This window comes from Ptiloglossa arizonensis, chromosome 6 (assembly GCF_051014685.1).
Source record: "Ptiloglossa arizonensis isolate GNS036 chromosome 6, iyPtiAriz1_principal, whole genome shotgun sequence".
Taxonomy (NCBI): Eukaryota; Metazoa; Arthropoda; class Insecta; order Hymenoptera; family Colletidae; genus Ptiloglossa; species Ptiloglossa arizonensis.
Window position 1 is genome coordinate 2,259,913 of NC_135053.1, and position 25,428 is coordinate 2,285,340.

Here is a 25,428-nt window from a genome sequence, read left to right on the forward strand (position 1 = left end):
TTCGGTGATAATCGTAATCAACGATGAAACGGAAACGAGACGTTTGCGACGAGACAAAAGTCTGGTTACGTTTTCGTACGAAGATAGTTTACCGTTGATTTTTTTCTATCGTTTTCAAGGTGAGGGAATCGATGTGCCTGTGGACAGCATACCCAAGGACAAGAAATTGAGGTCGAGCGAAAAACGTGACAAATTGAACGGCGCTTCGCTGATGTTACTTTTCAGCGTTTTCAATATTCTCGAACGAATTAAGTTCGTTTAAAATCGATTCGAGCGAACAGGTATTTAAAACATAAACGAGAAAATATAATTCGGTTCGTGTAAGAATGGCGATAAAATTTGATAAGAGAACGATATTGGACATTTGAAAATATTAGCCTCTTTGTTTACTTTGTTCGATTAACCGGTTAACTTTGCTTCATCGATCAATTTACTGCTTGTATACGATTTCTAACCAACTTGTCGCGATGGATTAAAATTGCATAGTATAACGCGGCAATGAACTTTTAAAAATATATTCCGCGATGTGTTCGATTATTTTGCGGACAATCACCTAAATCAATCCACGTTCAAGCAGTGACAACCACAACGTAAACTGCAGCAGCAGCAACACTCGCGTGACACATGTCACAATTGTGTCACATCACCGGCCGATCGGTCGCAGAAGCAAGCCGACCCGAGACTGAGCCGTCTCATCGTTTCGAATGCCGCCGAAGCCGTTCGGCCGCGATCGAGCTACGCCGAGGACGCACGAGCGCCAGCGAACAACTCGCGCCAGCGACGACAACTCGCGCGACCCGCTGAATTCGAAACGCGTGCTTTGCGACGGCAGGAACGTTTTTGCTCTAATTGACGATAATTTTCCTTCAGTTTCTGTTACGTTAAATGCACACCGACGAACTTTTCCATCAAACACTTTATTTACAAAACTTAACGAGCAAGCCATGCATACAGTGAAACTATTACAACGCATTACACAACTTAAGCAAAGAACACCGAGTTTCTTCGAATATAACGGATTTTGGTTTTCGGATTAGGGGATTCAAGACTTACTACGTTTCTCGATTGGTTATCCTTATCATGCCTCGCGTTGCAGATGAAACAACGAGTTCAACCCGGCGCACGATTTTCACGAGTCTTGTTATAGATAAATCGTGCAAATAGGACAATTAAAAAGTAGCTCGTGTTGTAAAGGTTTGTTCGACGAGGTACCGTTTCTTGGTTGTAAGTAACTTTTCAAATTTGTTTCCAAGTATTTGCAAAAAGTGTCGTGCTGTCGACATATCAATCGTAGTTAATATAATGTATTTCTGCACATAGAAAATGTTAGAAACGTTTGGTACGTATATTACAACTGATTTTCCGTTATTTATCAAAATTACAGATAAGTGTCTCGATGAGGGGCTTTTTTTATTATCAAGGAAGTGCATCTATTCGTGCAAATGCTTCAGTGATACAGTTGGAAATTCATTTGAAACTAATGAATATAAAATCTCGTTGGATATTTTTTTATTCTTTTTGCAACTATAACGATGCCGAGAAAATATCTATTTGTCTACAGGTTGCGTAATCTTTGATTTTGAAGATACAGTAGACGGCGAATCGTGAGCATAAATTATTCTTCCTTCCAGTTTCATTTTTACTACAGCATCATCTTTCTCACATTATAGCACATATTTGTAATTCTTAAACTGCTGGAACAATGAACACTTACTTTATTAGATAATTTAAACAATTCGGAGTTTTGTCATTTTGATATTTGAATTTAAAGATTACGTATAAACTAAACCAAATCTTTCACCGCTTCGTAAAATATTTGCAGAATAAGAAAGCCGATGATTCGTTTATAATATATCGATCGTCGCAACGTTCCACAGAAAAAGAACTTACTTTATTATAAATTCTCGTAACACATACGCGATTAATTCGATTCGAAATACAAGAACAATAAGAAGAATTATAAGACTATAGCAACACGGTTTTTAATAAAAGTCTAAAATTATTACGAACTGCTCAATGATTAAGCGTAATTCGGCGATACTTGATATCGTGATCCACCGGTGGATCAACACCGGGTTGAACATACGGAGAAATATCTCGATCGTTAACCTAAAGCATAGATGCACGTCGATCACGGAGACGAAACAGCTAGCTTGCATTGGTCAGTGGCAAACGACGTCGATTTTCATTCACGCTGGCAAGCTCGATGAAGCTCTGTTGCACAGAATAACGATCGAAGCATGCAGCTTCGTGGCCGCGATTACAGCTGCAGCAACACTCGTTTCTCTCGCCATTCATCGAGGAAACACCGATCAAACTCACCTTCCTCGCTCTCTCGAGGAAATCTTGCCCTTCCAGGCCATCGTCTTTCTTCGTCGGTGACATCTCGATCCCGCTGTCCTCGTGGTGACGCGTGTACTCTTTCAACGATAACGTGATATCCTTCGAAGCTTCCGCGGGTGTTTTACGCGGCTTCTCTTCTTCCTTTACCTCGTAAATCTTCGTGAACTTCATCACGCGCTCGGTGTCGTCGGTCTTCGTTGAAAGCTCGTCCCTGCGACTGTACGACTCGGCTGTTAAATATTGTAATTTTTAACAATTATTCGTTAATCAATCACGAGTTAACATTCTCATTTTCATTTACGTTATATTTTACGTTAAATTTAAAGCATTCTCTCGTTCGACTGAACACTCAAAGAATTTGGATGAACGATGCCCCGAATGTATGGAACTCGTGTTCTTAATTTTATAATACATCGAGGAAACGTATAAGGATACGTAAGAGCATTCGGTTGCACGTATCGTATAAGTTTCAATTATGAAAAGAAAAAATCGTATAAGGACGCGATGGGTCGAAAAAGACCCTAAGGACCGACCAAGATTAAATGGACATTGTATTTACACGGTACAAATTTTTATGGTTGTGAAAGAGTCACGTGCAATTTAAAAATTGAAAGATTTGATGGACACTGCCAAACTTCAAGGAAACTTTTCAAAATAGAGACAAAAACTTTAACTTTATTTGCTGCGTGTGTTTAATATATCGTCCTTCGTTCGTTGCAAGGTTCGGTTACTTCAGAGCGTGTTACACTCGTTCGAATCTTCGAAATTGTTCTCTGATTCATCAGTTTGCTTAATTTTAGGAAAACTGACCAAGCATTACGTAATAATAATATTATAATAGATACTTCACGCCCATCCCCAAAACTAACGATTATCGAAAATACAGATTTGTGGTAAACTGAGAACAATTGAAACTGAGGACAGTTTCAAAAGAAGTATTTCGTTAAACCGTCACATCTACTTCTAGCCTCAGGAAAACAAATATTCAGTGATTGAATAAATAGATTTTCAACATTCAATCTACTAATATTATAATTGGATGAGTTTTACATATTATTATCGAAGGAAAATCCTTTTCATTGATAATAAGAAAAACTGGAATCATAGAAGAGGATTCAAAAATCAAATTCTTATTATCGTAAAGAGAAACGATACTACATGCGTCTGAAATTTATCAGTAACTTTTGGGGCACCGTTCTTAATACGTCGAGAAAGTAAACGACCGAGTGGTAAAATATAATATTTTGTTTCGCGAACAGAACTATTACATAAATGAAAGCACAGGAACACGAGTCTCACATTTGGAACCGGTATCCGTTTCGTGATGAACACCGTTCGTTTTCTGTTTGCCATCTGACGTGACGACGCGTACGAGATCCTTGATTTCCTTAACGTCGACATTTTCACGATTATCTTGCAGAGTATTGGATATCACCTTGTAAGAGGCGACTCCTAATCGAGTATCGTGCGACACCCGTAGAGTCGTGGTTTCTGTGATTTCCGTCACAATTTTTCCAGACTTCTCCTGTAACAACAGATATCATTTCGTTGAGTATGATTTTCGAACGAAAAGATTTGCGCTCGATTTTGAAATAAAATTTCACCGTGTTACCTCTATTCTTTTTTCCATCGACATTGTTTTCTCGATCTCCTTCTCTCCGTTCGCCTTGCATGCTTCCGGTTTCGAGATCTCTATCGTCTCCATTTCCACTATTTTCGGAATCTTCGAGGCATCTTCTTGTTTAATTACAGATGCGGACGCCACTGCGCTCGTGGCGATAAATTTAGGGTCATCGGTGTTCCACCTTTACGGATCAAAGAACGCGAAAGAAACGAGATTATTATTAGGATCGTTCGTCTTATTCGTGGAACTGTGAGCGCTAACGAGTAGCCTCCTGTTTTCACTCTTCTTTACCAAGTATCGCGCGTGGACGTCACGGTTGCTGGAGCAGCAAGGTCTTCGCATTCTGGAGACGTAACGAAGGACTCGCTTCTGGAACGGCCTGTCGGGGTCGAGCACTCGGTGGCAGTCACGTAGCCTTCGATGTTCGAGTCGTCGACCAGGCTATTATCGCAAGACCTTTCGATCACCTCCTGCTAAGGGAACGCGATCATAGAATCGGTAAATTTTGTCAGAATGGGGAGTAGACACGACCATAAAATGTACAATATCTCGCTCGGCGTTGCTTTCCAGCGAAAAAATCGTAGTAAAAATAATTGGAAGTATAATTTAGACACTTTTCTGTTATATATAAATTTTCGATGGATCGACGGCAACCAAAATATTCAGTTTTCAAATATTCAATTATTCAGCTTGGCGATCAAATGAACGATGTTTCACTTGGTGCCGTTTTGTAGCGAAAAAACGTATAACAGAAATAATTGGATGTAATGTTTCGAAACTTTTATGTTATCTAGAAATTTTCAATAATGACAGTAACCGAGATATCGGTTATTGAGATACCTATAAAATGTACGATATCTTGAGCGTTGCTTTTCCAGTAAAAAAAAAAAAGAAACATAATAAAGTTTAGAAACTGTTCCGTTATCTAGAAATTTTTGTTTGAAATCGACGGTAACCGAGATATCTAGCTTTTAATATCCGACGAGGGTGAATGGCAGAGCTCTGTTTATTTGTGTTACCGGAGATAAAACGAAAAATGCAGTATATCAGGAGGCGTTAAAATAATTGTTGCGTTCAAACGATAATTCAGCTGGTAAAGAATGAAAGGCAAGACATTCCAGTGAAAAATATAGGATGTTTTTAAAATAGGTGATAAAACTTTGAGAGCTTGTTTGGATCCGAGCACGAGTCTCCAAATGTTTCTTTTCTTTGACTATGAAATATGACTATGGAAGGATATAACGGAATCATTCTAAAACACCGAATAAACTATTGCGAAACCCTCAAAAGACTATTAAATATAAAATTTTCATGTTATACGATCAGACTCTGACCATATGTTGTGCGAATATGAGTAAAATATTGCACAAACATAGGTCAAAAATTGTTTCAAATACTTATAACAAAACGATTAAACTCGAAGAAACAAGTAACAGGATTGCTGTTAATACACCACAATTATAAGTATTAGTCAAACGATATTTATTTAATTATCTTATGCGATCTATGCCTATCGTAAGTTCTATTAATTACTCACTACTTTCGTTTCGATACAAGACTGACATTGTTGAAAAATTGCATATTCTTTCTTTAATATCATTTTTAATGAAGAATTATAAAACCCATGTTTATATAACAATTTTTGCATTATTGCTCATAGAATATATCGACACAATCGAATTTAAAACATCTGTCTAAACCTGATGAACAAAAAATGCGTGCAAATAAATCACTACTTCGAACGTTAATATTGAAATTGTGTCAAGTATAATCTACGGACAAACGTCACAGGTACACGGTTTAAGAACTTCAAACTGTAAAACAAATGATACATAATAAACCAACCTTTCTCCACTCACAATATAACATTATTCTTTACCATTTCGATAAATAAAAGATCCGTGGGAATAAATCGTTACTTCGAACCTTACCTCCGTAATTTCTTCCCCGTGTTTCTCATTGTCGCCGATCACGATTCGATCGGAGCTGGAATCCCGTGTTTCATTTCCCGTTTCATCGATGTTCTTCGTGGTGTCCACGCCCGTATTGGTCTCCAATACGGGGGACAGGACTCTCTCGACAGTAGTACTCGTGCAAATCGTTCCATTCGCGAACACCGATGGCATCGATGGCATCGATGGCATCGATGTCACCGAAGCGGTCACCGACGACGAGCTCCAGCCTGACGTCTTGGTCGCCGACGGCGGTACGGACAACACCGTGGAGATCGATTTCGGCTGAAGCTGCACCGCGGACGTGGACGAACTTATCAAAGGTATCACTGTTCCGTTGGCGGTTCCTATCGTTGAAAATCCAGCGGAGATCGGTTGACAATGACCGGGCACAGAGGTCGCTGGAACGGCGCTGGACGTGGTGAACAGAGGCGTGGTGGAGGACATCGCGGACGACGACATTGGTACTGGTCGAGTCCTGGCTCCTGCCTCGCAGAGTCTCGCGTCTAACTTCTCGGCGAGTCGCGTTACTTCCGCCAGCCTCGCCGAGATCGCCTCCACTGCTGTCAAGTTACTGACTTTACCCGAGGCATCCTCGGCTTCGGACATTCTAGAAAAACAAATTTCCGTCGTTCGTTTTCGTCTATTAATAGCGCCTCGCTGGATAGAGGTCTGCGTACTCCGCGAAGGATGCTTGGGTTCGTGGTCTTAACACGTTGAACTCCGTGTTCTAACATTCTTGCCCGGTCATAGGATCGGAGTTACGAGTTATCATTTTGTTTCCGTTAGAAGTAAACGGTAGTATACATATGTGCGATAGAACAGGTGTGGACTATATTGAGTACGAAAATTAGTAATTTTCAAGGGTTTGAAGTTTAAGATAGCGTTTATTCGTTTCTTATTAATATCGATCGTTACAGAGTACTCTATGGATTATTAAAAGACCATTGCGAGATCGCAATCAAATATGGAGATACTGGTTCGTGCATGTGAATAATGAAAACCCGATTTTGATCATTAGAGCAAAGAAACTTCAATATTTTGGTCACTTGTATACGATTCTTTTCGGAAAAAGAAAAACATATCTTTAATATAAATATACAATGTACATGCGGACGATATAAACGAATAATTTTATTAAGAACATAAGAATAATAATAATGATACAAAGATATGTTCCTATTATTGATCACGAATACATCAGAACTTTGATATTTGCATGTAAATTTCATTCCATGTTATCAAGGGGAGGGGATTATCATTTAGCAAGAAGTGCTATGTTTCCATTTTGAGAAAAAAGCAAATTGTTGTACCGTGGGATATCACTGCATTTTAGCTCCACAGTTCTTGTCTATGGCGTGCAACTGTTACAGTTTGTGCGTGAGTATTAGAGAAATATTAATAGCAATCGGATGGAATTAAAATAGCAACGATCATACGGAGCCCTTCTTAACTTTTCTCCTGGCGTTCAACGTGACAATGGTCGTTTCAGAAAACTTTATGTATTTTAATCTGCTATTAATACAATGTAAGCATTTGTAAATATTGTTCCATCCATTCAAAACTTCGCTTGCTTTTCGAATTCAATAAAAATCATACTGTACAGGTTTCGTATTATAAAAAAATTGCTTCATATTGTAACAAAATTAATCGTAGTATTTGTTTCGAAGTTTGGACATCCATTGATAAAACGAATACTTTAACAATTTGGACTATACTGGCGCAAAATTGACAGTGGACGAGTATTTGAAAACAAATCGATCGGTTTCTATAAAAGGAACGTTGATTGAAAATTATTTCTGTAAATGTGTACGCAATTCTCTTGAAAGAAAACTCGAACAAAATGACGCAGAAATCTGTGGCATATTCCTCGTTATTGATGTTTCTCGAATGTGAGCTTGTTTCTAGTTTTTCTTACTTTTCTACCTCCATTATTTTCCTCTACGTTGACACGAGTGATTACACGTAGATTTAATTATGAACATTGCGAATCTAGTTACGTCTACTGTGACTGGAGGCCTGATTCATTTCTCTTGTACGCTGTTACATTATATTTATGGTGTCCGATGAATTAAGAAAGAAGACACAAGACTTTTAATGACAAAAGAGTAAGAAACTTGAGATAGACATTCTTCAATGAAATCGTGGAAGCAAAAGGCTTTGAATATGAAAGCATCGGTTGTCACGATCCTTGAATCTGATACTTATCTATTTACTTCTGATATTACGTTACTGCAATTACTCTGCGTATCAGAAGCACCAACATGGGTACTTGCGAGTTTGCAACAAGTAAAACATAGATTTTTTTGACCGTGAAATATCTTCATTCGACGAATGTTACTGTTTTTCGTATCGAGACAGATCATACATTCTTCGTTTCGTTAAGCTATAACTTCGAACACGTTAAAATCGTTATAAATTGCACGTTTCTAACATCGTTATCCTTTAAACTCGTACCAGTGTCACTTGTTACGAAATTATCCATGTTTGTTTTTATTTCGAAAACTACGCGATCAACGAGAAGAAAATCTCCATCTTTTTACCGATCTATATTTTTTAAATTTTATACTCGCTCGATATTCAGACGCTTCTTTGCTCGAAATTGCCGAATAATTTACAACACACTCTCCAATTTATTCCTACATACATCAACGGCAAACAGAGAAAATTGATCGTTAATTTTCTTTCCTGAACAATCTATTCTAATCGGTATATCGCAATAAGAAATCCGATAATAAACCAAAGTGCAATTTAATGTATCAACGAGGTTTGCTACGCCCGTATAACGTAAACTATATAGGTACGTGTATGTATAAAAGAAATTATCTGTGCTAGAAACATCGTGTCTTGAATATCAATGAAAACGCAACGCTCTTGTAACCCGGAGTAACGTTACAGTTGATCGTTTTATTGAGGCATATGGAGAAGTAAACTCTCAACGCCATTTATCGCGCGTTGATATTTGAAATTATGAGCAATGATTGACAGATCATCGATCTATTTCCGTCGGAAGAATGAAACGCGGCCAGACCGGTACAGAAAACGTCAAATTTTAAAAGTATTACGTAATCGACAGTGACAGCACCGCAACGCTTCGTCATTGGACCAGATGGTGCCTCCAATGTGGGGCGGAGTTCTAATTTCGGTGAACCAAGAGCCACCGAATCTGCAGAGCATCACGTTTGAGCGGCATTTTCAATCTTTACTGCACATAATAAAATTCTGTTCGGTCTGCGAGCCGCTGTTGCAATTTCCACTGTCAAAAATAACTTTTCGGTAACTCTGTAAACTCTTAAAAAAGAAACCGTTACGCGCGCGTTGTAATAGAAGAAAAATGACCGAAAGAAATATCGAAATAAATAGCTCGAAATAAATCTCCAAACATCAACTGGAAGAATTAACCGCGATTGATTTATTCCGAAAAATTGTCAACAATTTATCCGTTCGATCGGCATCTGGACAAAAAATTGTAAAATTTATAATTGTGACGACGATATTTCCAATCATCGTCATTGGAACATTCTATACGGATACATCGAATGTATACTTCGTGTAAAAACTCGAGAAATAAGATAACGTTATAACTAGAACGAGAACTAGGTGATCGAGAGCGTTATGTCGTCGATGGGATTTAGAGTTCATTTGTACGTATGTTCAACCGTGTATCGGAGCCAAGAAATTTCCGCGACTCTGAACCTCCCCAATGCGAATAAGCCTCGGCGCATTAACAAACGATCGGGAACAATGCTTTCCAGTGATAAAGATTTTCAACAAATAGAGCGCCACGACCGAGAGAATCGAATGTAAACCTCTGGCGATAAAGCTCGAGACGTATACCGTTTAACTTGGATCGGTGCCAGGATTGGCTGCACTTTCCAGTTTTAAAATCTCATGCCGCCGTTTCGTCGCAGATTTTCAGTAGAGCCGAGAGAAATTCTACGCTCAGAATGCGCGCAACAATTTCGGTGGCCCTGACCGTCTACGTGTGGGTGAAAATGGGACGTCTCTATGAATACAAACGGTGGCACGTCAATAAGAAAGAGACACGACTGACCCATATTCCTCCCCACTAACACGTGGCTGAATGTGAAAACTAAACGAATCGCGGGTTAATCGTTCGGTTAATGGCCGAGCGAGAAATATTTCTTCGCGAAACACCGACGAGGTGTCGATCGATGCTCGTCACTTCGAACCTAGATTTCTTTACTTTGCGACTTTCGCGCGTGAATCGAACGATCGACGAATATCGGTAGTGCGTTTCGTACGGGCACGCGCGCACGCGCGCACGCGATTCTCTCAACAGCGATCGAACGGGAGCAGAGACCACTTATCGTGTTTCGAAACGTTCGACTTACATGCACCGATATCAAGGTGTAGGTATCTCGTCGACGAGCAGCCATGGACTGACACCGCCTCCGTTAAAAACGGAGGTGCCCGTCGACGTACCTTGCTCCCCTCGCCTCTTATTACCAGCTCCATTCGACTCTGTCTTCCTCTCGTCGAGCTTATAACTCCTGCCATTTTCGATTTGTCCGAGACGATGACCGAATTACACCGCGATTTATCGCTCGTGGCTCGCTCGCACTGAACACCTACAGGGGATGAACAAAGTCACGCAAGGAGAAAATTCCTACTCTTTACGCTCGACGCAAATGGTACGTGGAACGAGACGAGAGGAACACGACGCGAGACAAATATACACCTACGATTGTTACGATGATTAATATATTCGTAGGAAGAGATACTTGGGCCATCTACATTTTTTCACGGTAACAACAATTTTCTCTGGCATCCTCCTTGGATCGTGCCTTCCACTTTAGAGAACATCGATCCACAATGATTTTATTAACGCGTTGTCTGCTATTCCATTTTTCCATGCTTAAGGATGTCCTGGATATTCGTTCGAACCGTAACGCGGGAAGTGGAAATATTGGATAAGTTTGTCGGTGTGCTTGTTATTTTATAGTACCAGAATACTATAGGTTGTTCGATAAGTTTTGTCGTTCGATAAAATTTACCGAACAGTATAGTACCAGGTTACTCGATAAGTTTTGTCTTATTAATGTTACTTATTGAACGGTACGTTTTGTCAAACGACGAAACTTATTGAACAACCTATTATTGCCAGCGATAGTAATCTTATTTCGAAGTTTAGAAAAGTTGAGATTTTTACGCGACTATCACTAGTCTAGTAACCATTATAGTCTTTGATGTGTTAACCCCTTTGCCTAAAATGTCGTGTGAGGAAGAAGATTGGGCCAAACATAAGAACTACGGATATGAGTCTTGTCTATATTCGTTTGTTCCTATATTGTCTTAAGAATATTAGAAAGAAATACTTCTATAATGTCTTCGAAAAGAAAATTTAGCGTTCACGAGGACAGCGAGAGTTGTGACCGACCCCTTGTTGTTGATTATGACAGGCGTTATCGAAATTTAAATCGTAGGGCAAGGAGTTAATACGGAGCTACCGTTTTTCGTTAAGCACGTATTCTTCTTGGTATACATTCGCTCAAATAGTATCCAATGAAACATCCCTTCTATCGGAACACTTCCGTATATCTTCAGGGACGTTGAAGGAATTTACTGTTCGCTCTGTTCATCGAACTGTCGACAATGATTCGATGATATTCAAATCGGGCGAATTTGCAGGTCAGGGAAGAAGCCTGTTTAGGGAAGTTTTTTTATCTCGATGCTCCTTGAATAGATACTGAACTTTTCTACGTTTACGAGTGCATTATCGTCTTGAAGAATGACATCGTTCTTGGAATACAATATGTAAATATATAAGAAACTGATCTAGAAGCGCCAAATCATCGCAGAATCACCTCCATGTCTAACCCTGGTACGTTCCTTGAATAAATTTCGACCCATTGCGTCTTCATCGTATATCGGTTTTGCATAATTAAAACTATTATAGTAGATGCGACTGGGCGCTCTTGTATTTTTGTAGTCCATTTCATTGTTCTACATAATTAAAAACTTCTATTTCGTACATTCGGAATATTTTCTTTTAATCAAAGATCTTGAGTATATAGCGGAATGGAAGAACGCTCTTCAACAATTGGAAGCGACCAATGTTTCTTCAACTCTGAATTAATAAAACAATCTAGGGTATTTAATGAGTATAATATTTTTGTCACCCCCTTAATATCTATACATTTCATCTATTCTGGACATTTTTTAAACATTTTTTCCCCTCGAGTGTATAATCGAACGGAAGAATACTTTTCAATAGTTGGAAGCGATCAATAACTAACCCTGAATTAATAAAACGATCTTGTGTGTTTGATAAGTGTTTGTAATATTTTCTTCGACTTCGAAGGACGTAGTGGGCGATCGAGAAAGCGCGGAACTCGAGAAGGGAACCGTGCCAAACGTTTAAGAACTCGATAAAAGTCGACGATACGATTTATCGGCGCTGTGCATCGATCCGTGACATCGAACCATCGTGAGATACTGTTACGAGTGCGCTCATTTTCGAGACACCGTCGCGTTATTCTTGAACCAGCACCAAGAAGCACTACTAAAACGCCTCCGTTCGCGTCGGTACTTGCCGTTGATGGCACAGGGGCTCCTTCAGTCGTGTCCTCAACAGACGACCCAGGCGCACCATTCGACCCACTTCCAGAAGAAGCTTCTCCCGATTGCCCAGGATGTCCCTTATCTCTGCCCTGGCACGTGACTCCGCCGCCAGATCCTCGGCTTTCGACGATCGACGCAGGCGGCCCACCATCTCGATCAGATCGCATAATTTGGTGCAGTGCTTTAAACGGTAGATTCGAAATTAACACAGTGGTACAAGAAATATCGTAGAGTGGATGCACAAAAGTGGCTAACAAGGAAAGAAAACTTTGCACAAATGTTCGTTACCAGAATTGTGTCGTACTTCGTTGTTGCCACTTCTCGAATTTACCATCCCCTTTATCGAAGCCATTTTATTTATGCCTCCAACTCTTATATTACTCTTATATTAAACGCACGTTAAAATGTATTTCAAAGGAAAATTCCACGGTTTCCGAAAGTCTGTAGATTATGTATGAAAAATATGAAGTGATGCAAAAGAACTTGTTTGTGCGATAATATTGCGATAATAGTTCAATTTTTTGCAATTGAGTAGACCATTGCGTTATTAACAGTACGTAATACACATTTTGGTATTTTTTTGTCACAGCAACTTAAGTAAAAATGTTTTTTCTTTTCATAATTAGAAAACTAGTATTTGGATAACCTCTTTAGTACTTCTATTGTACAATTAAATTAATAATACTATTCCAACGCTAATTGAATCGGAGTTATCCTCAATGTTTTTGTTTACTTGGCGCAAATGAATCGTCGCGCAATGGATCAGGATTCAATATAATTTCAAGCTATTAGCAATAAACACTTTCTCTAACTTTCTTGCACGGTATGTTATTGTTTTCATCTGTCTCGTTTAAACTCTCGCAGTAATAAACTAATAGCTTCGAATATTTCAATTACGAGTATAACAATCGTATCTTTACAGGCCGACGACATTGTTTTGAAATAATCGAAACTAAAAAAGTTGGCTACTCTCTTAGATACAAAATAAAAGTACTTAGTATTGGAAAATATTTGAATTCATGTTTCTTTCGTTTTTAATAAAGAGTATAGCTTTAAATTTATATGTGTAAAAACGCTACGATGATTGAATAACTTTTTCAAAAAACTTGTGGATATGTTTTTTCATGCGTACTCCAAAATAAAAATTTGCAAACCTAATCGTCGGTGTAAATATGTATTCCCACGGTAGTCAAGGTATCAACGCGTTGCAACGTCTACGATTATATTCGATAATTAAAGGAATAGGTAACTGAATGATCTACTCATTGTCTACTCTTCCATTTTGTATGTCGAGGTTATACAAACGGTGGTCACCGTGCGTACATCTTCGACGCTTCTGTGGAAAACGGCGCACACTCTCAGTCTGGTCAATTGTTCTTGACCAACGGATCGAAGCTGCTTCCAGGCCTGACGTAGCCGTGAGAAGAGAGTCGCGTTACTATCCAGAGGTAGTCTGCAGGATAATCTTAGCACTCGAGCACCGTTTACTAATTGGCAGCCATAGTCGTACGTCCCCTGGAAATTGAAACGCCAACGTGAGATCCTTGAGATTCTTGCGACTCGAAGCTCTTGCAGTTAAAACCCTTAGAGTATTCTAGTCTTATTTTCCTTTTGAAAACCGATTCCGATATTTCTGTATATCTAGTGTCTCCTGAAAAGCATAAAACGTTTCAAAAATAATCCTAATGTTTGATCAGTATTGGAACTGATTCTAAGAATCTCATGTACTCGCAGCAATGTTCTTTACATTCGTCGGCATCATTTTCCAATAAAATACCAGCTTGCATTCGGAGATCTAAAGCAGTTTTATTTATTAGTTGTAGTTTGGTTTCACTATTAATCTTCGCAAGCCTGCTGGGAATAAAAATAAATATTATACTATGAGCATAAATGCTGAAATTCTGCATAAAAGTTTGTAATTAAATTTGACAATTATTTAACACGAAAACATCGTTACAAGGGCGATAGATATCATCGGCCAGTATAGGTCTGAATACTTGTTTATTTAAAAAAATAAAATTCGTCCATATATATTCATAACGAATTAAGATCGAGTGCTTATGGAACGATCGACAAATACAAAATTGAACTTTTACTGCGATAAATTCGAATCGCGAACCACGTTCAAATTTGAACAGTTCGATTCCATACCTTGGCAGTTTCTTGAAACGACTGATGTTCCTCCTTCTGTGACTGTATCTCGAGCGCGTTGCATCCAATTTCCATATGGTTTTTTAAAAGAACATCGTACAAGTCGTTCAACCACTTAACAGCCTGCAAAATTTCTTTCGGTAAACTCGGTACCTGGAGTTGCGCATATTTCGTTCATAGAATGCTGTAAAATTGTGCTGTCACCTGTTCAGCGTCGCTTTCGTAAGTATATATCAAAGCGATCTGTTTTAAAGACAGTTTCTGCAATTCAACACTGTCGTTGAAGATATTTTTCCTAGCGTTCGTTGCATCCAAAATATCTCTGACGTTTACTATATCTTCGCCGTAGTCGACTTGCACGTCCCGGCCCAGAGCATCTTTCACGGGCATCGAAAGTATGTCCGACAATTTTTCACCTTCCTTCACCAACTCGCACTCCAACGTTTCTGGAAAGTTATGCGTGGCGATCGATCATACCCAGTCTTTCTGGAGTACCTTCAGAATTTTGTGCATCGCTCTACGAGTTTTGAAAATAAAAAATATCCAATAATCGCAGGTTCGAAAATATTAGCTAACCTACACTGACATTATTTCCACGAAGAAAATGGGTTCCGTATGGGAAAAATGCTAATCAGTGCAATACGAAAGGATTTGTATCGTTTCGGTTATTCCAAGTTCTCTGCTGCTTATGTTCCTTTTGTACAGTGAGAGGATATATGTATGTAACGACAGAAAAAGACGACACTGAAATCAACTGGAATGTTTTCAAGTTAATAGATGACGATTATGACTCCTTTGACTTTATCGAAGGAAGATAATAAAAGGAAAGATGATACGCTAGTGTATGGTCAGCTATCTCCTTTACGACAGAATTGTTCAGGACATTGGACAATTATATTACTCCGTTTGAAAATACAAGAAGGTTAAGAAGTCTACGAACTTGGCCCCTTTAAGCTTTTAGAATCGTATCTTTTTATTTTTACTTTCAGAAACTCCGAAAAAAATTTCTTAGCCAATATGCACTCACGACAGCTCAAGAATTGCAAGAGATATTTAAACAAATGTCGAGAAATTATAAATTCTGACGCACAAATGTACACACGAAAGCTATCATAGGATCAAAATCTTTCTGCTGCTAAAAACTATTTCCTTGAGTGTCACACTGAATTCCTACTTTTACATAACATTACTTGAACTTTCAGTTTCAGAGACACAGAACGTATCTCTAGATTTGTCTAAAGAGACGAAAGACAGAGTGGTGGTGTACCCAACCGATACAGTGGAGATAACTTCTCGATGGCCTTGAGCAACCAGTTGATATTGATCCGATTGTAGTTGACACTCAAGGAAGAAGAGTCGGTAGAATTATACCTAATGAACCATTCCTTCTGCTCAATTTAAGTAGAACTCACCGTACTTGGCTGTCCGATTTATTTATGCATACGATAATTAAGAATATTTGTTGAATCGAGAGTGGGTTTATAGACCTCCCGAAGACATTTTCCAGACTTCGACCAGACGGCTGACTCTCGAAACGACCACCCACAAAAATTGGGAATTAGAGATCCAATCCAAAGTTATTTTAAATATTTCCTTGGCATTCCCTTGATATAAATGTTTACCTCATTTACTACACACAATTCTTGCATTAATCGAATCGCGCCAGAGGCTAAATATACATATATTATAGTTGCATCTGCTTACCCGGTCGCATTCTTAGGATATATTCAGACACTTATCGACAAAGCGTAAACATCGAGCACAGATCGATGTTTCTTTAAAACTCGAAACTATTCAACGAAACTTCGAACAATAACGTATACATTGAAATCGTTAATAAAATCGTCATTAGTCAGAGCCCTGTAAGGACAGCACCAAGTCTTATAAAAATTCTCAATATTATGCAACGTAAAACAACCTCGAACAGTCATGACAAGTCAAATATACAATACGTATATAGAACACACAACATTGTTCCTGGACATCTTATCAACTGGTTTAACTACAAAAGTAAATTTTATTCCATTAAGTAGATACAGAATTTTCAATTGGCGAGATTTGCAATACTCAGTTACGTTTGACCAATTGTCACTGTATCAGCATTTGAAGATAACACTACACTCGCTCTATAATAGTGGTCACCGACCCCGAAGAATATAAGAGATATCGTATCAATTTTGTAATTTGTAATGAAATTTGTTCAAACAATATAATTTCTTTTGCTCCGATAAGTATTGAGCCACGACAGAAAAATGTTATTTAATGGAATTTCAGAACATTTATTTATCGGTCAAAAACAGAACTCAATGTTTTGTTTCCTACTTTAGCCAAACTTATGCATAAACTACTGAAGAGGTTTCAAAGTAGATTGATAAATAAATAAATGTTTTAAAAGTTCAACGAATAATATTTGTCTATATCGGTACTTAAAATTTTATTTTACCGAAATACGGTGACCACATAGTTTATAACTCCTATCCTTACAAAATTGTTGAAATAGTCATCTGTAAACCTGCTTCTGATGTCTATTTTACGCGAAATATCTCACGAAAAGCCGAAGGTATCAAAAATATGTTCTTAAAAAGTGTTTAGCATTATAAATAGTATTTTCATTCCCTCCTCTCTCCGCCCGTATCAAACAACATTTTCAAAACCTTCGAGTTGATATCATCAGATGCTAATTAAGTAATCCACCGTCTCGAAATAAACTACCCCGTGTACTACTTTCATAATGAAAAATGATGACTCGAACAAATCGGTAAACAAAAGTATTTACAAGTAGCACTGAAGGAAATGAAATATTAAATTCAGCGATAAATTCAATTTTTCTTCGCTACCACTGCCCTAAATAAATTAAAATCGAAACATTGTGAAAATTCAATTGTTAAATTACTTACCGAGAATCGCTTGACTCTGTTCTAACTTCTGGAGATACCCACCAGCCTGAGAAAAATCGTGAGTCCTATTGCCCATCACCAACTTGTCGAACACGTCGCTCGTTTTGTCGAAGTACTGAAACAGAAGAAACGAAGTTAGGTAGATCTATTGCATAGGCTGAACGTGCATCTGTTGTGTGTCGGGTTCGTATACGTTTCTAACCACATACCTCGGAAACCAGCCTGAAGAACCTTTGCGAGGTGATTAGCACGTTCCGCCGTCTCTCGAGTCTCGTTGCGAAACTACGACACACGAAGTCCATGAAGTCTCTCTGGGATTTCAGGTCTTCGGACAAGCGCGTGCTTGGCAAGCTGTCGATCTTGTGTAGCAGTTCCGCGTATCGACCGTACGTCTCCTGAAACGAAGGTAAATTTTAACGAGGATAACGGAAGAATATTTTCCTGACCATTACGCCGACTCGTTAGTGTCCACAATTTTTCCCACAGCATCTAGTTGTAGTTTCTTTAATACTTTCTCCGAGATCATAAATATTCATCGCCCTGTAATAACAAATGCTCTATTTGTGCTAGCTTCCCGTACGAAGTGTGAATATTTTAACAATATACAGCAGACCGTGATTAAATAAAAGTCATTTTATAGAAAACAGTTCTGAAATTTTCTTTCAACTCACTCGAAGGCGTTCAATTGTTTCGAGGAACACGGTTTCTGGAATCAGGTTTCCGGGATAGGGTGACATTTTTATTACAGGATGATGTATCGTATCGCACGAAATCGACACGACGCGCGTTAATACGTCGATCCTTCGTCGATTCGAGGCTAGACGGTAAGTGTAGCTACACATCATTAATTTTATTCCGCGTCTGGTAATTTTGATTCGTTCTCCGTTACCCTGCACTCGAGCTCCAGTTCTTCGTGACGCCTTCGAAGTTCCTCCGAGGACGAAACATCGAACCCAACTTGGCAACAGGAATTCAGCATTGCGTCAGCTGGTCCAAGGATCCAGTCGGTGACATGGGACACACCCTTTTCGAGATCGCCGATTACTCTGGCGGTGTCCAGGTTCCTCTCCATTTCTGACCAGGAATTTTCGATGTCCACCTAAACGGTAAAAAACAACGTCAAATTTATATAGATATAAAAAAAATGTTCTTTTCTTCCTCCGCTACGGACGCAAGTACCTTCTTCAGTTCGATAGAGTCAATGAGTTCGTGGATTCCTTTCGTAGTGTCCAGAGCATCTTTCGTGGACTCCCTGCTCATTGAAGTCACCAAACGTCTACCTGAAACCACAGTAACGACACTAACGATATTTTAAAATACACACTTTTCGAATATTTTTAAAATTCCCCTTCTCCAACGATACAATCTCGTCTCGTTCATTTCGATAAAGAAAAACAAACAAAATATAACACGTCCCGTTTAATAACAGTTTTCTACAACCGAATAATTAAATCTTCTTTAGACGTATCCAATTGCTGTATTCTAATTGATACTCTCGTAAGTTTTGACCTAACCGGAAAGAAGTACGACTCGTTAACAGTTTCGTCTTCGCGCGTTCCAAGGTGAAACACCTTAACGGGAATCTCTTCGGGTTCTTTCGTTCGAAATTGAACGGTCTAAACGGAGATTCCTGTCGAGTCGTTTCGCATGAGAAGACGAAAGAATAAATGACACGCACGTCGTCATTGTCCGTGGCCGCCGTTTTTACACCCTCGCGTTAGCCACGAGCACGCGATCGCGCTCGCTTCCCAAGGAACGCTCATGCTCGACATCCGGTTAAGCCGGTTTTTCAATTTTTGCGGACAATCTAGCTGCAAGTGTCTATCTCTCCCTTGTACAACTGGCTTGATTGCTTGTGCCGCGATGGAGCAGGAAATGGCTATTGAGCTACTCGAGGCGCGATCGATGGCGACGACATCGAAAAAGAACACTAGTCAACGGGAACCGCGCCGTCCACGAAATCTTCCCGTGTAAAGAGGTTTTCTTCACCTGACTGGAGAACATGACGCGCGACAGACGTCAATTTCGCGCTTATCTCCCAGTAGGATTCCAAATCGTCGTCCGATTCTGACATCCGAAAAGCATCCAAACTGATTAATTTTCGGTGCAGGTCTGCCATCCTTGACACAAGATCCGACGCATCTTTGCTGTAGTCTTCTACTTTCTGCGAAACCGACGAAAGTTAATGTTATCGAGAGCAGAGACGGTTGCTCGTATTTTAATTTTCATTTTATCGATAATAGTATATCTCGTACACTCAAATAACACGGTTCTTTCAACTTTCACCTACTGCTTCCCCTATTACTGTAACTCGCTTCCCCCCACGATTTGCTCGTCGCAAACTTCTAACTACGAGCGAGCAGTTACCGCAAAACATTTTCAACGATAACTATCATTTCATATTACGGTGTTTCATTTTTCTTTCTCGTTCTCCTATTATTTTTTCTACTATGGTCTCTGAACTTCATATTATGCTCATTATTTTAGTTTAGTTTGCTTTGTATTATATATTTATTCTTATGTTTATTCATATATACATATATAAATATATACATATATACATATATACATATATAAATATATACTTATATATTTTAATAACAATAAGACATATAGAATAAATATATCTAGATATATTTATTCTTATATATTTATTCTTGTATACATATTTATTCACATATATTACTTTGCTTTCCTTTCCTCTTCTCCTTATTTTTTATCTTTCACTTCATTCTTACTATAATATATTGTTTTCAAGGTTGAGATAATAACACCACACAACTGTACCACGCTTTTAGCGTATACTTAATTTTCTCATTAGTTTTTCCTTTTTAATGTATACAATTTGAGTTAAACAAAGTCTTCCACTGTTATTATTATACTATGATTTATTGCTCTATTCGATTTATTATTATTAGGTAGATCGTTATGTTTAGGTGTTTATCCATTAATATTAGGAATCAACAGAAAAGGAACGTGAAACTTTAACGATACGTTACGTCGCGAACATTTTAAATGTCTTTTATAATTTAAATTACATGTCCATTTTTAAATTCGAATACACCAAATCCATCGACAGAATATCTAATCTAGCAATAACAATTAGCGACGAATTAGATTTCATCGGTGGAACTGTCATAGATTTAATTGCAATGTTTCAACTACAAAATTAACCAATAATATTATTAAAGAAATTAATTCAGAGAGAAATATTTCCTATGCTGTATTTAGTGCAGAGTAATGATAATAACTTATTTAAACATTTTACATAAAATCACTGCAATACTACCGCTTAATGTAATGTACAAATGTTCTTTCTTTCGTCGGTCACGAACTGACAATCATCGCGAATAAAGTTACCAATAAATTAGAAATTACCACGCGATTTTGAATCCACTCTGTGTGATCGTACAGTTTGTTGCCACCCAATTCGTACGGTAGCTGAGCAAAATCGACATGTAACTGAAGTCTCGTCAGGGTTAGGTACGTCGGCTGAAACAACAACAAACACCAGAACCAAATTAATTTTCGTCACGCGACACGCGCTGGAAGCAACCGGCAATTAACTCGTCGCTTTGTCATGATTTTTAAACAGAACGATTTCAACGAGCTCGCGTGCTCGCAAAAGGCAAAGTTTTTTCGACAAAATATTACACGAAGAGAAAACTAAGTGGCAGGTAGTGAAACTAACATAACCGGTCGGTGCTTGAAAATTGTAAATTATGTAACTCGAAACACGAGAGTTGACAAAACTGTAACAATCTATATAGGGCGTTGAAAAAAGACTCGATTTAATTATTTCATTTTAGAAAATTCACTCGATGAACTGTTTCGAGTCAATTATATTAACGATATTATTACCTTTATCATTAATTCAAGGAATTTATCTTGGTTAAAAATTGTTTACTTCATTTTTTGAATAGTTTCCAATACAATAATATTTGTTAGAAACTTTTTCTCTTTTATTCTTTATTCTATTTCCTTCAATAATTTTCATACAGAATATTTACATTTACTGTATTTTTTTAATCAATCATTGATCATTTTTGAATAAGTACTTTCGTCTTTCTAATAATTTATTCTTCCTATATTTCGTTTCAGCTTTCTAACAAATCGAATAACGGTTTACCAATTCATCATAATGATACACGTATTAGCTCTTACTCGTTGAAAATAATTGCTGACATTTTTTCACCGTTACTCGAAGCACGAACTAACTATCTGTACGAAACCTCTTAAAATTTCTGTTTTATTTAATTCGCACAACTCCGGATCAGAATTTTAAAAATCCGTCTCCTATTAAACTATTATTTTCTCGTATTTTTCAATCGAATACCAACCTCTCCCTCCTTGTGGGACCTTGTGCAACTGTCGACTCGTTTGTCCCAGAATCCTTCGGGACGTACCACGATCACGGACGCAGCAGAAGCTCCCAGAAGTATCATCGACAACCTTATGCACGACCTCGCAACGCGCCACGCACCCTTCCGTGCATCCACGACCAGGACTAACCCGTTCCTCTTCGTTTCCTCACTGGCAATGGAACACATTTCTCGTGACCCACATCCAACATGCGGTAGCAATTGAATCGTAACATAAAAAATCTCGGTTTACGAGGAAACCAACGGGGCAGTCCAAGCCTTTTCGACCGAATAACTCTTTTCCTATAAAGTGCTCGCCATTCTTCTCGAGATACTTCTGATTGTAAGACTCGTAGATACAAAAATTTAGATTCATAGAGGTGATCGAAAGAATATTTTCTACAGCTCGATATTGTTTAATCTATATTACGATAAATGTCTAAGATGACATTATTGTTACGTTCGATCGTTCACTTTCTCGCGTTAAATATGAGTAACACGAAGAAGAGTATTTCTGTTCTCGATGCTGATTGTGCGTACGTTCACAAAAGAACACAAATCGATGAGTATAATGGAAGGAAAGATATCGTAGGTGTGCATTACGGGGCAGTCTTCGAGCGAGCACTTTATATATCACAACTCGGTACATTGGATCACTAGATCGAGCTAAAAAAAATGCCTCTGGATGGAATTCAGATTCACCGATTGGAATCTTTTAAGTACACTTAGCTACTGGTATCGTATGGAGTAAACTAGTTGCGTTGCTAAAAAACTGGGCGTAACGAGCAAACAAGGCACTCGCTCAGAGGCATTCTTTGTAGCTCCTTGCGGTATCGTTATATTTATAACGTAACAAGTTTAATAAGATTCCCCAGGTGATGGATAAATCACGAAGAATCGAGTGGTGGGGATGAGATCGGGAGAGTAGACGTCTCGCTGACTGGACCAAAGTGTTTAACCAGCGAGGGTCGTTCAATGGATGTTTAACACTAGAACTATCAAAGGTGTCAATTTGACTAGTTTCGAACTACTTTTTAAAATTACTCGATTATTAACGTTATCTTTGCTTACAATATTCGTGGACAATTGATCAAAATAGACAAGTAACGACAACTAATTCGCCTTTTCCTTATCTAACTTGGAAGATGCGTACGTGGTCTAGTACAAATAGTAATACGTCCACCGTTGGTAGTTATAACGTTCAAAGACCAAGGAAGGGACTCTCACTGAACTTGTTCGGTGCATACACCTTGCGATTACCTAAAAATTGACAAGAAGTACGCGACGAGGGACTCCAAGCGAGGTTTCGTGGTGGGTTGGAGCTCCGATGGCACGTTTACGACTACCACAGGTCTTCCTTCGCGATCACGTCCCCCTGGAATGTACGCGAGCTTCGATTCGAGGGCTTCCAGTATGTCCACCGCCTCCAGATTCTTCGTGGGCATGGCTGAATTTTTGTTTCAAACGTTACTCCAGGCGGTTAGATTCGAAACTGGATCCACGATCCTCACGCCCATAGATACGATTCGTAGGCCATCCGCGCGTTAATTCCCGCGAGAGGATTCTCTCGATTTACGATAAGCGGAGCATGGTGCGCGGCATAACCAGGTGTAACGCAAGACGGCTGCTCGACCGGGGCGAAAGATCGGTGTCACGATCGTACTACGACGGAATTGTGTTACTCGCGATCAGGTTCGTTGACTGTAGAAACGACCTCGTGGTTTGCATACCGCGCGATGCGCCCGTAGAGAACACACACACAGAGAGAGAGAAAGAGAGAGAGAGAGAGAGAGAGAGAGAGAGAGAGAGAGAGAGAGAGAGAGAGAGACACGCGCGCGCGCACAGAGAGAGAAGAGAGTCCCGCGGAAACGATCTCCCTACGATACGGAGCGTGCCCGCGATGTCCCGACGATCGCGGATTTGCATCTCCCAGGGAGCACCAGGGTACAGTGAAAGTTGAACGCTCCAGACGTTGGTGTCGCACCTACCCAACGAAACCTTGACCAACAAATTTTTCCGCGCGACGTCGAGCGTCCGCGACGGTGTCGCGAGTATCGTGTCCAATTAACGGTTAAGCAATCCAGGTGGGAAGGGGAGAGGGGCACTCACCGAGAGGAAACGACGAAGCGGGTCCACTGATGCCACGACGAGTCGAAACAGTCCCGGTGATGAATCGTCGAGTACCATGTCACGGAACGGGCGGATCGGTGGATGTACAAGGCACCAGGAAACCCTCGGAAAAAGACCGCCAACAGCTGTTGCGAGGGGGAGACCTCGGTCAGCAGGTGCACGTGGCCGCAGCGATCGTGGATAGGTCCCGTGGCGGAATCGCGGCGCGGAAACGCCACCGATCGTACCGACGATCGTACCGATGATCGTACCGACGATCACGACCAAGGGGGAAAAGAAAACTGTCGCGCGCTTTCACGTGCACACACGTGCGGGTCACGTGCACGTGTACGTGGAAGTCGGAGCGCCGCGCGGCGAGCGACGGAGCTGCAGCTGCGACGGAGGCTGCAGGGAAACCGAAAGCCATCTCGCTGCTCCATTCAGGTACAACGGTACTCTGGCACCGATTAACCGTCTTCCCCTACTCCGTTCCCTTCCTCGTGGTCTTCCGTCTCCTTTCCCGCGTTCGGCGCCCTCTTTCTCCGCGCGCTCGCTGCGCACCGCGTCCTCTTTTGTATTCGCGCGAACGCGCCGCGCCACGCCGCGCCACGCCGCGCCACGCCGCGCCGCGAAAATCCTTTCGTCTTTTTGTTTCCGCCGCAAGGGGGAGAGAATGGCTGTGTTTCGGAGGAGGGGGCACGGCGACGAGCGCCGGTTTGTAAATCGGACGCGAAATATATTCGCGTTTAGATTCGTGGCCCTGACCACTCGGCCCCGAGAGCGGACGAAATTTTTATACGGCACGGTCGTTTCGAGCGCGAAATAAAGGACAACTTTTCGTAAGTTGAAAATTCAACTCGAATCGGGGAACGTGATACTTCGCAAGATGGAAATTATATTTCATCGTGGAATCGAATAAATTCGTCGCCCTACAGAGATCTCGGTCCCCCACTTGGGAAAACACTGCCTTAAAGACTAAAGGGGGCGGGTTCCCGGAGCCTACTTACATTATCCATCGTGACCTTTAAAAGCAAATATTTTATAACTAACGATAATTTTGTACGATGAAAAATAAATAATACCAACAAAAAGGAACATATTAATCTGTTTAGTCAATTTTACTACAAGAATAACTTGTAATTACATGAAATAAATTCTGTAAAATTATGCAGTACAAAATTGAAACAACTTTGGAGTAATCGTTTATTTTAATACAGTCAAATTTTATATAGTCGCATAATATTGCACTAATCGAAATTGATAAATTACATTTTATTATTTTATATGTGGATTCGGTTACTGAAACAGAAATAATATTTTTAGCGAATATTCTTATTTTACGCCTACTTTAACCACCGTTATCGTTCTATGGACCGTTGATATGTTAATCAATTTTCAAATTATGC

The 25,428-nt window shown here is 39.6% G+C and overlaps 2 protein-coding genes across 11 annotated transcripts in view; both read right to left on the bottom strand.

Moving 5' to 3' along the window:
• Nucleotides 1–21,024, bottom strand: part of LOC143148247 (uncharacterized) — a 94,899-nt gene extending 73,875 nt beyond the window's left edge. For 6 of the 10 annotated variants that reach the window (XM_076314402.1, XM_076314404.1, XM_076314403.1 and 3 more), the window contains exons 1-15: nucleotides 20,931–21,024; nucleotides 19,542–19,716; nucleotides 18,732–18,832; nucleotides 18,442–18,651; nucleotides 17,762–17,947; nucleotides 17,553–17,667; nucleotides 14,860–15,101; nucleotides 14,656–14,778; nucleotides 13,828–14,019; nucleotides 12,477–12,685; nucleotides 5,899–6,529; nucleotides 4,259–4,440; nucleotides 3,956–4,148; nucleotides 3,643–3,868; nucleotides 2,323–2,573 (exon numbers count right to left, since the gene is read on the bottom strand). In XM_076314402.1, coding sequence (XP_076170517.1) covers nucleotides 2,323–2,573; nucleotides 3,643–3,868; nucleotides 3,956–4,148; nucleotides 4,259–4,440; nucleotides 5,899–6,529; nucleotides 12,477–12,685; nucleotides 13,828–14,019; nucleotides 14,656–14,778; nucleotides 14,860–15,101; nucleotides 17,553–17,667; nucleotides 17,762–17,947; nucleotides 18,442–18,651; nucleotides 18,732–18,832; nucleotides 19,542–19,671 — 2,991 coding nt within the window. In that variant the 5' untranslated portion in view covers nucleotides 19,672–19,716; nucleotides 20,931–21,024. Of the gene's footprint in view, nucleotides 1–553; nucleotides 688–2,322; nucleotides 2,574–3,642; nucleotides 3,869–3,955; nucleotides 4,149–4,258; nucleotides 4,441–5,898; nucleotides 6,530–10,274; nucleotides 10,294–12,476; nucleotides 12,686–13,827; nucleotides 14,020–14,655; nucleotides 14,779–14,859; nucleotides 15,102–17,552; nucleotides 17,668–17,761; nucleotides 17,948–18,441; nucleotides 18,652–18,731; nucleotides 18,833–19,541; nucleotides 19,717–20,930 lie in introns of those variants that run through there. The other 4 variants (XM_076314401.1, XM_076314405.1, XM_076314409.1 and 1 more) reach the window with 4 other exon arrangements.
• A 561-nt stretch (nucleotides 21,025–21,585) lies between these two features.
• On the bottom strand, nucleotides 21,586–24,252 carry LOC143148354 (SEC14 domain and spectrin repeat-containing protein 1-like). Its single transcript, XM_076314638.1, has 5 exons — nucleotides 24,023–24,252; nucleotides 23,174–23,360; nucleotides 21,889–22,085; nucleotides 21,771–21,796; nucleotides 21,586–21,657 (listed from the first exon to the last, which is right to left on the bottom strand). Exons 2-5 carry the CDS (start codon nucleotides 23,356–23,358, stop codon nucleotides 21,586–21,588), a joined length of 480 nt encoding a protein of 159 aa, XP_076170753.1. The 5' UTR covers nucleotides 23,359–23,360; nucleotides 24,023–24,252.
• Nucleotides 24,253–25,428: the final 1,176 nt, after the last annotated feature.

Coding starts and splice junctions, on each gene's coding strand:
- LOC143148354 (XM_076314638.1), bottom strand. CDS start 23,358: ATGCCCACGAAGAATCTGGAGGCGGTGGACATACTGGAAGCCCTCGAA. Junction 22,086..23,173: donor TACTTCTTGTCAATTTTTAG/GTAATCGCAAGG, acceptor TTCCATTGCCAG/TGAGGAAACGAAGAGGAACG. Junction 21,658..21,770: donor TAAGAGGTTTCGTACAGATA/GTTAGTTCGTGC, acceptor TCGATTTGTTAG/AAAGCTGAAACGAAATATAG.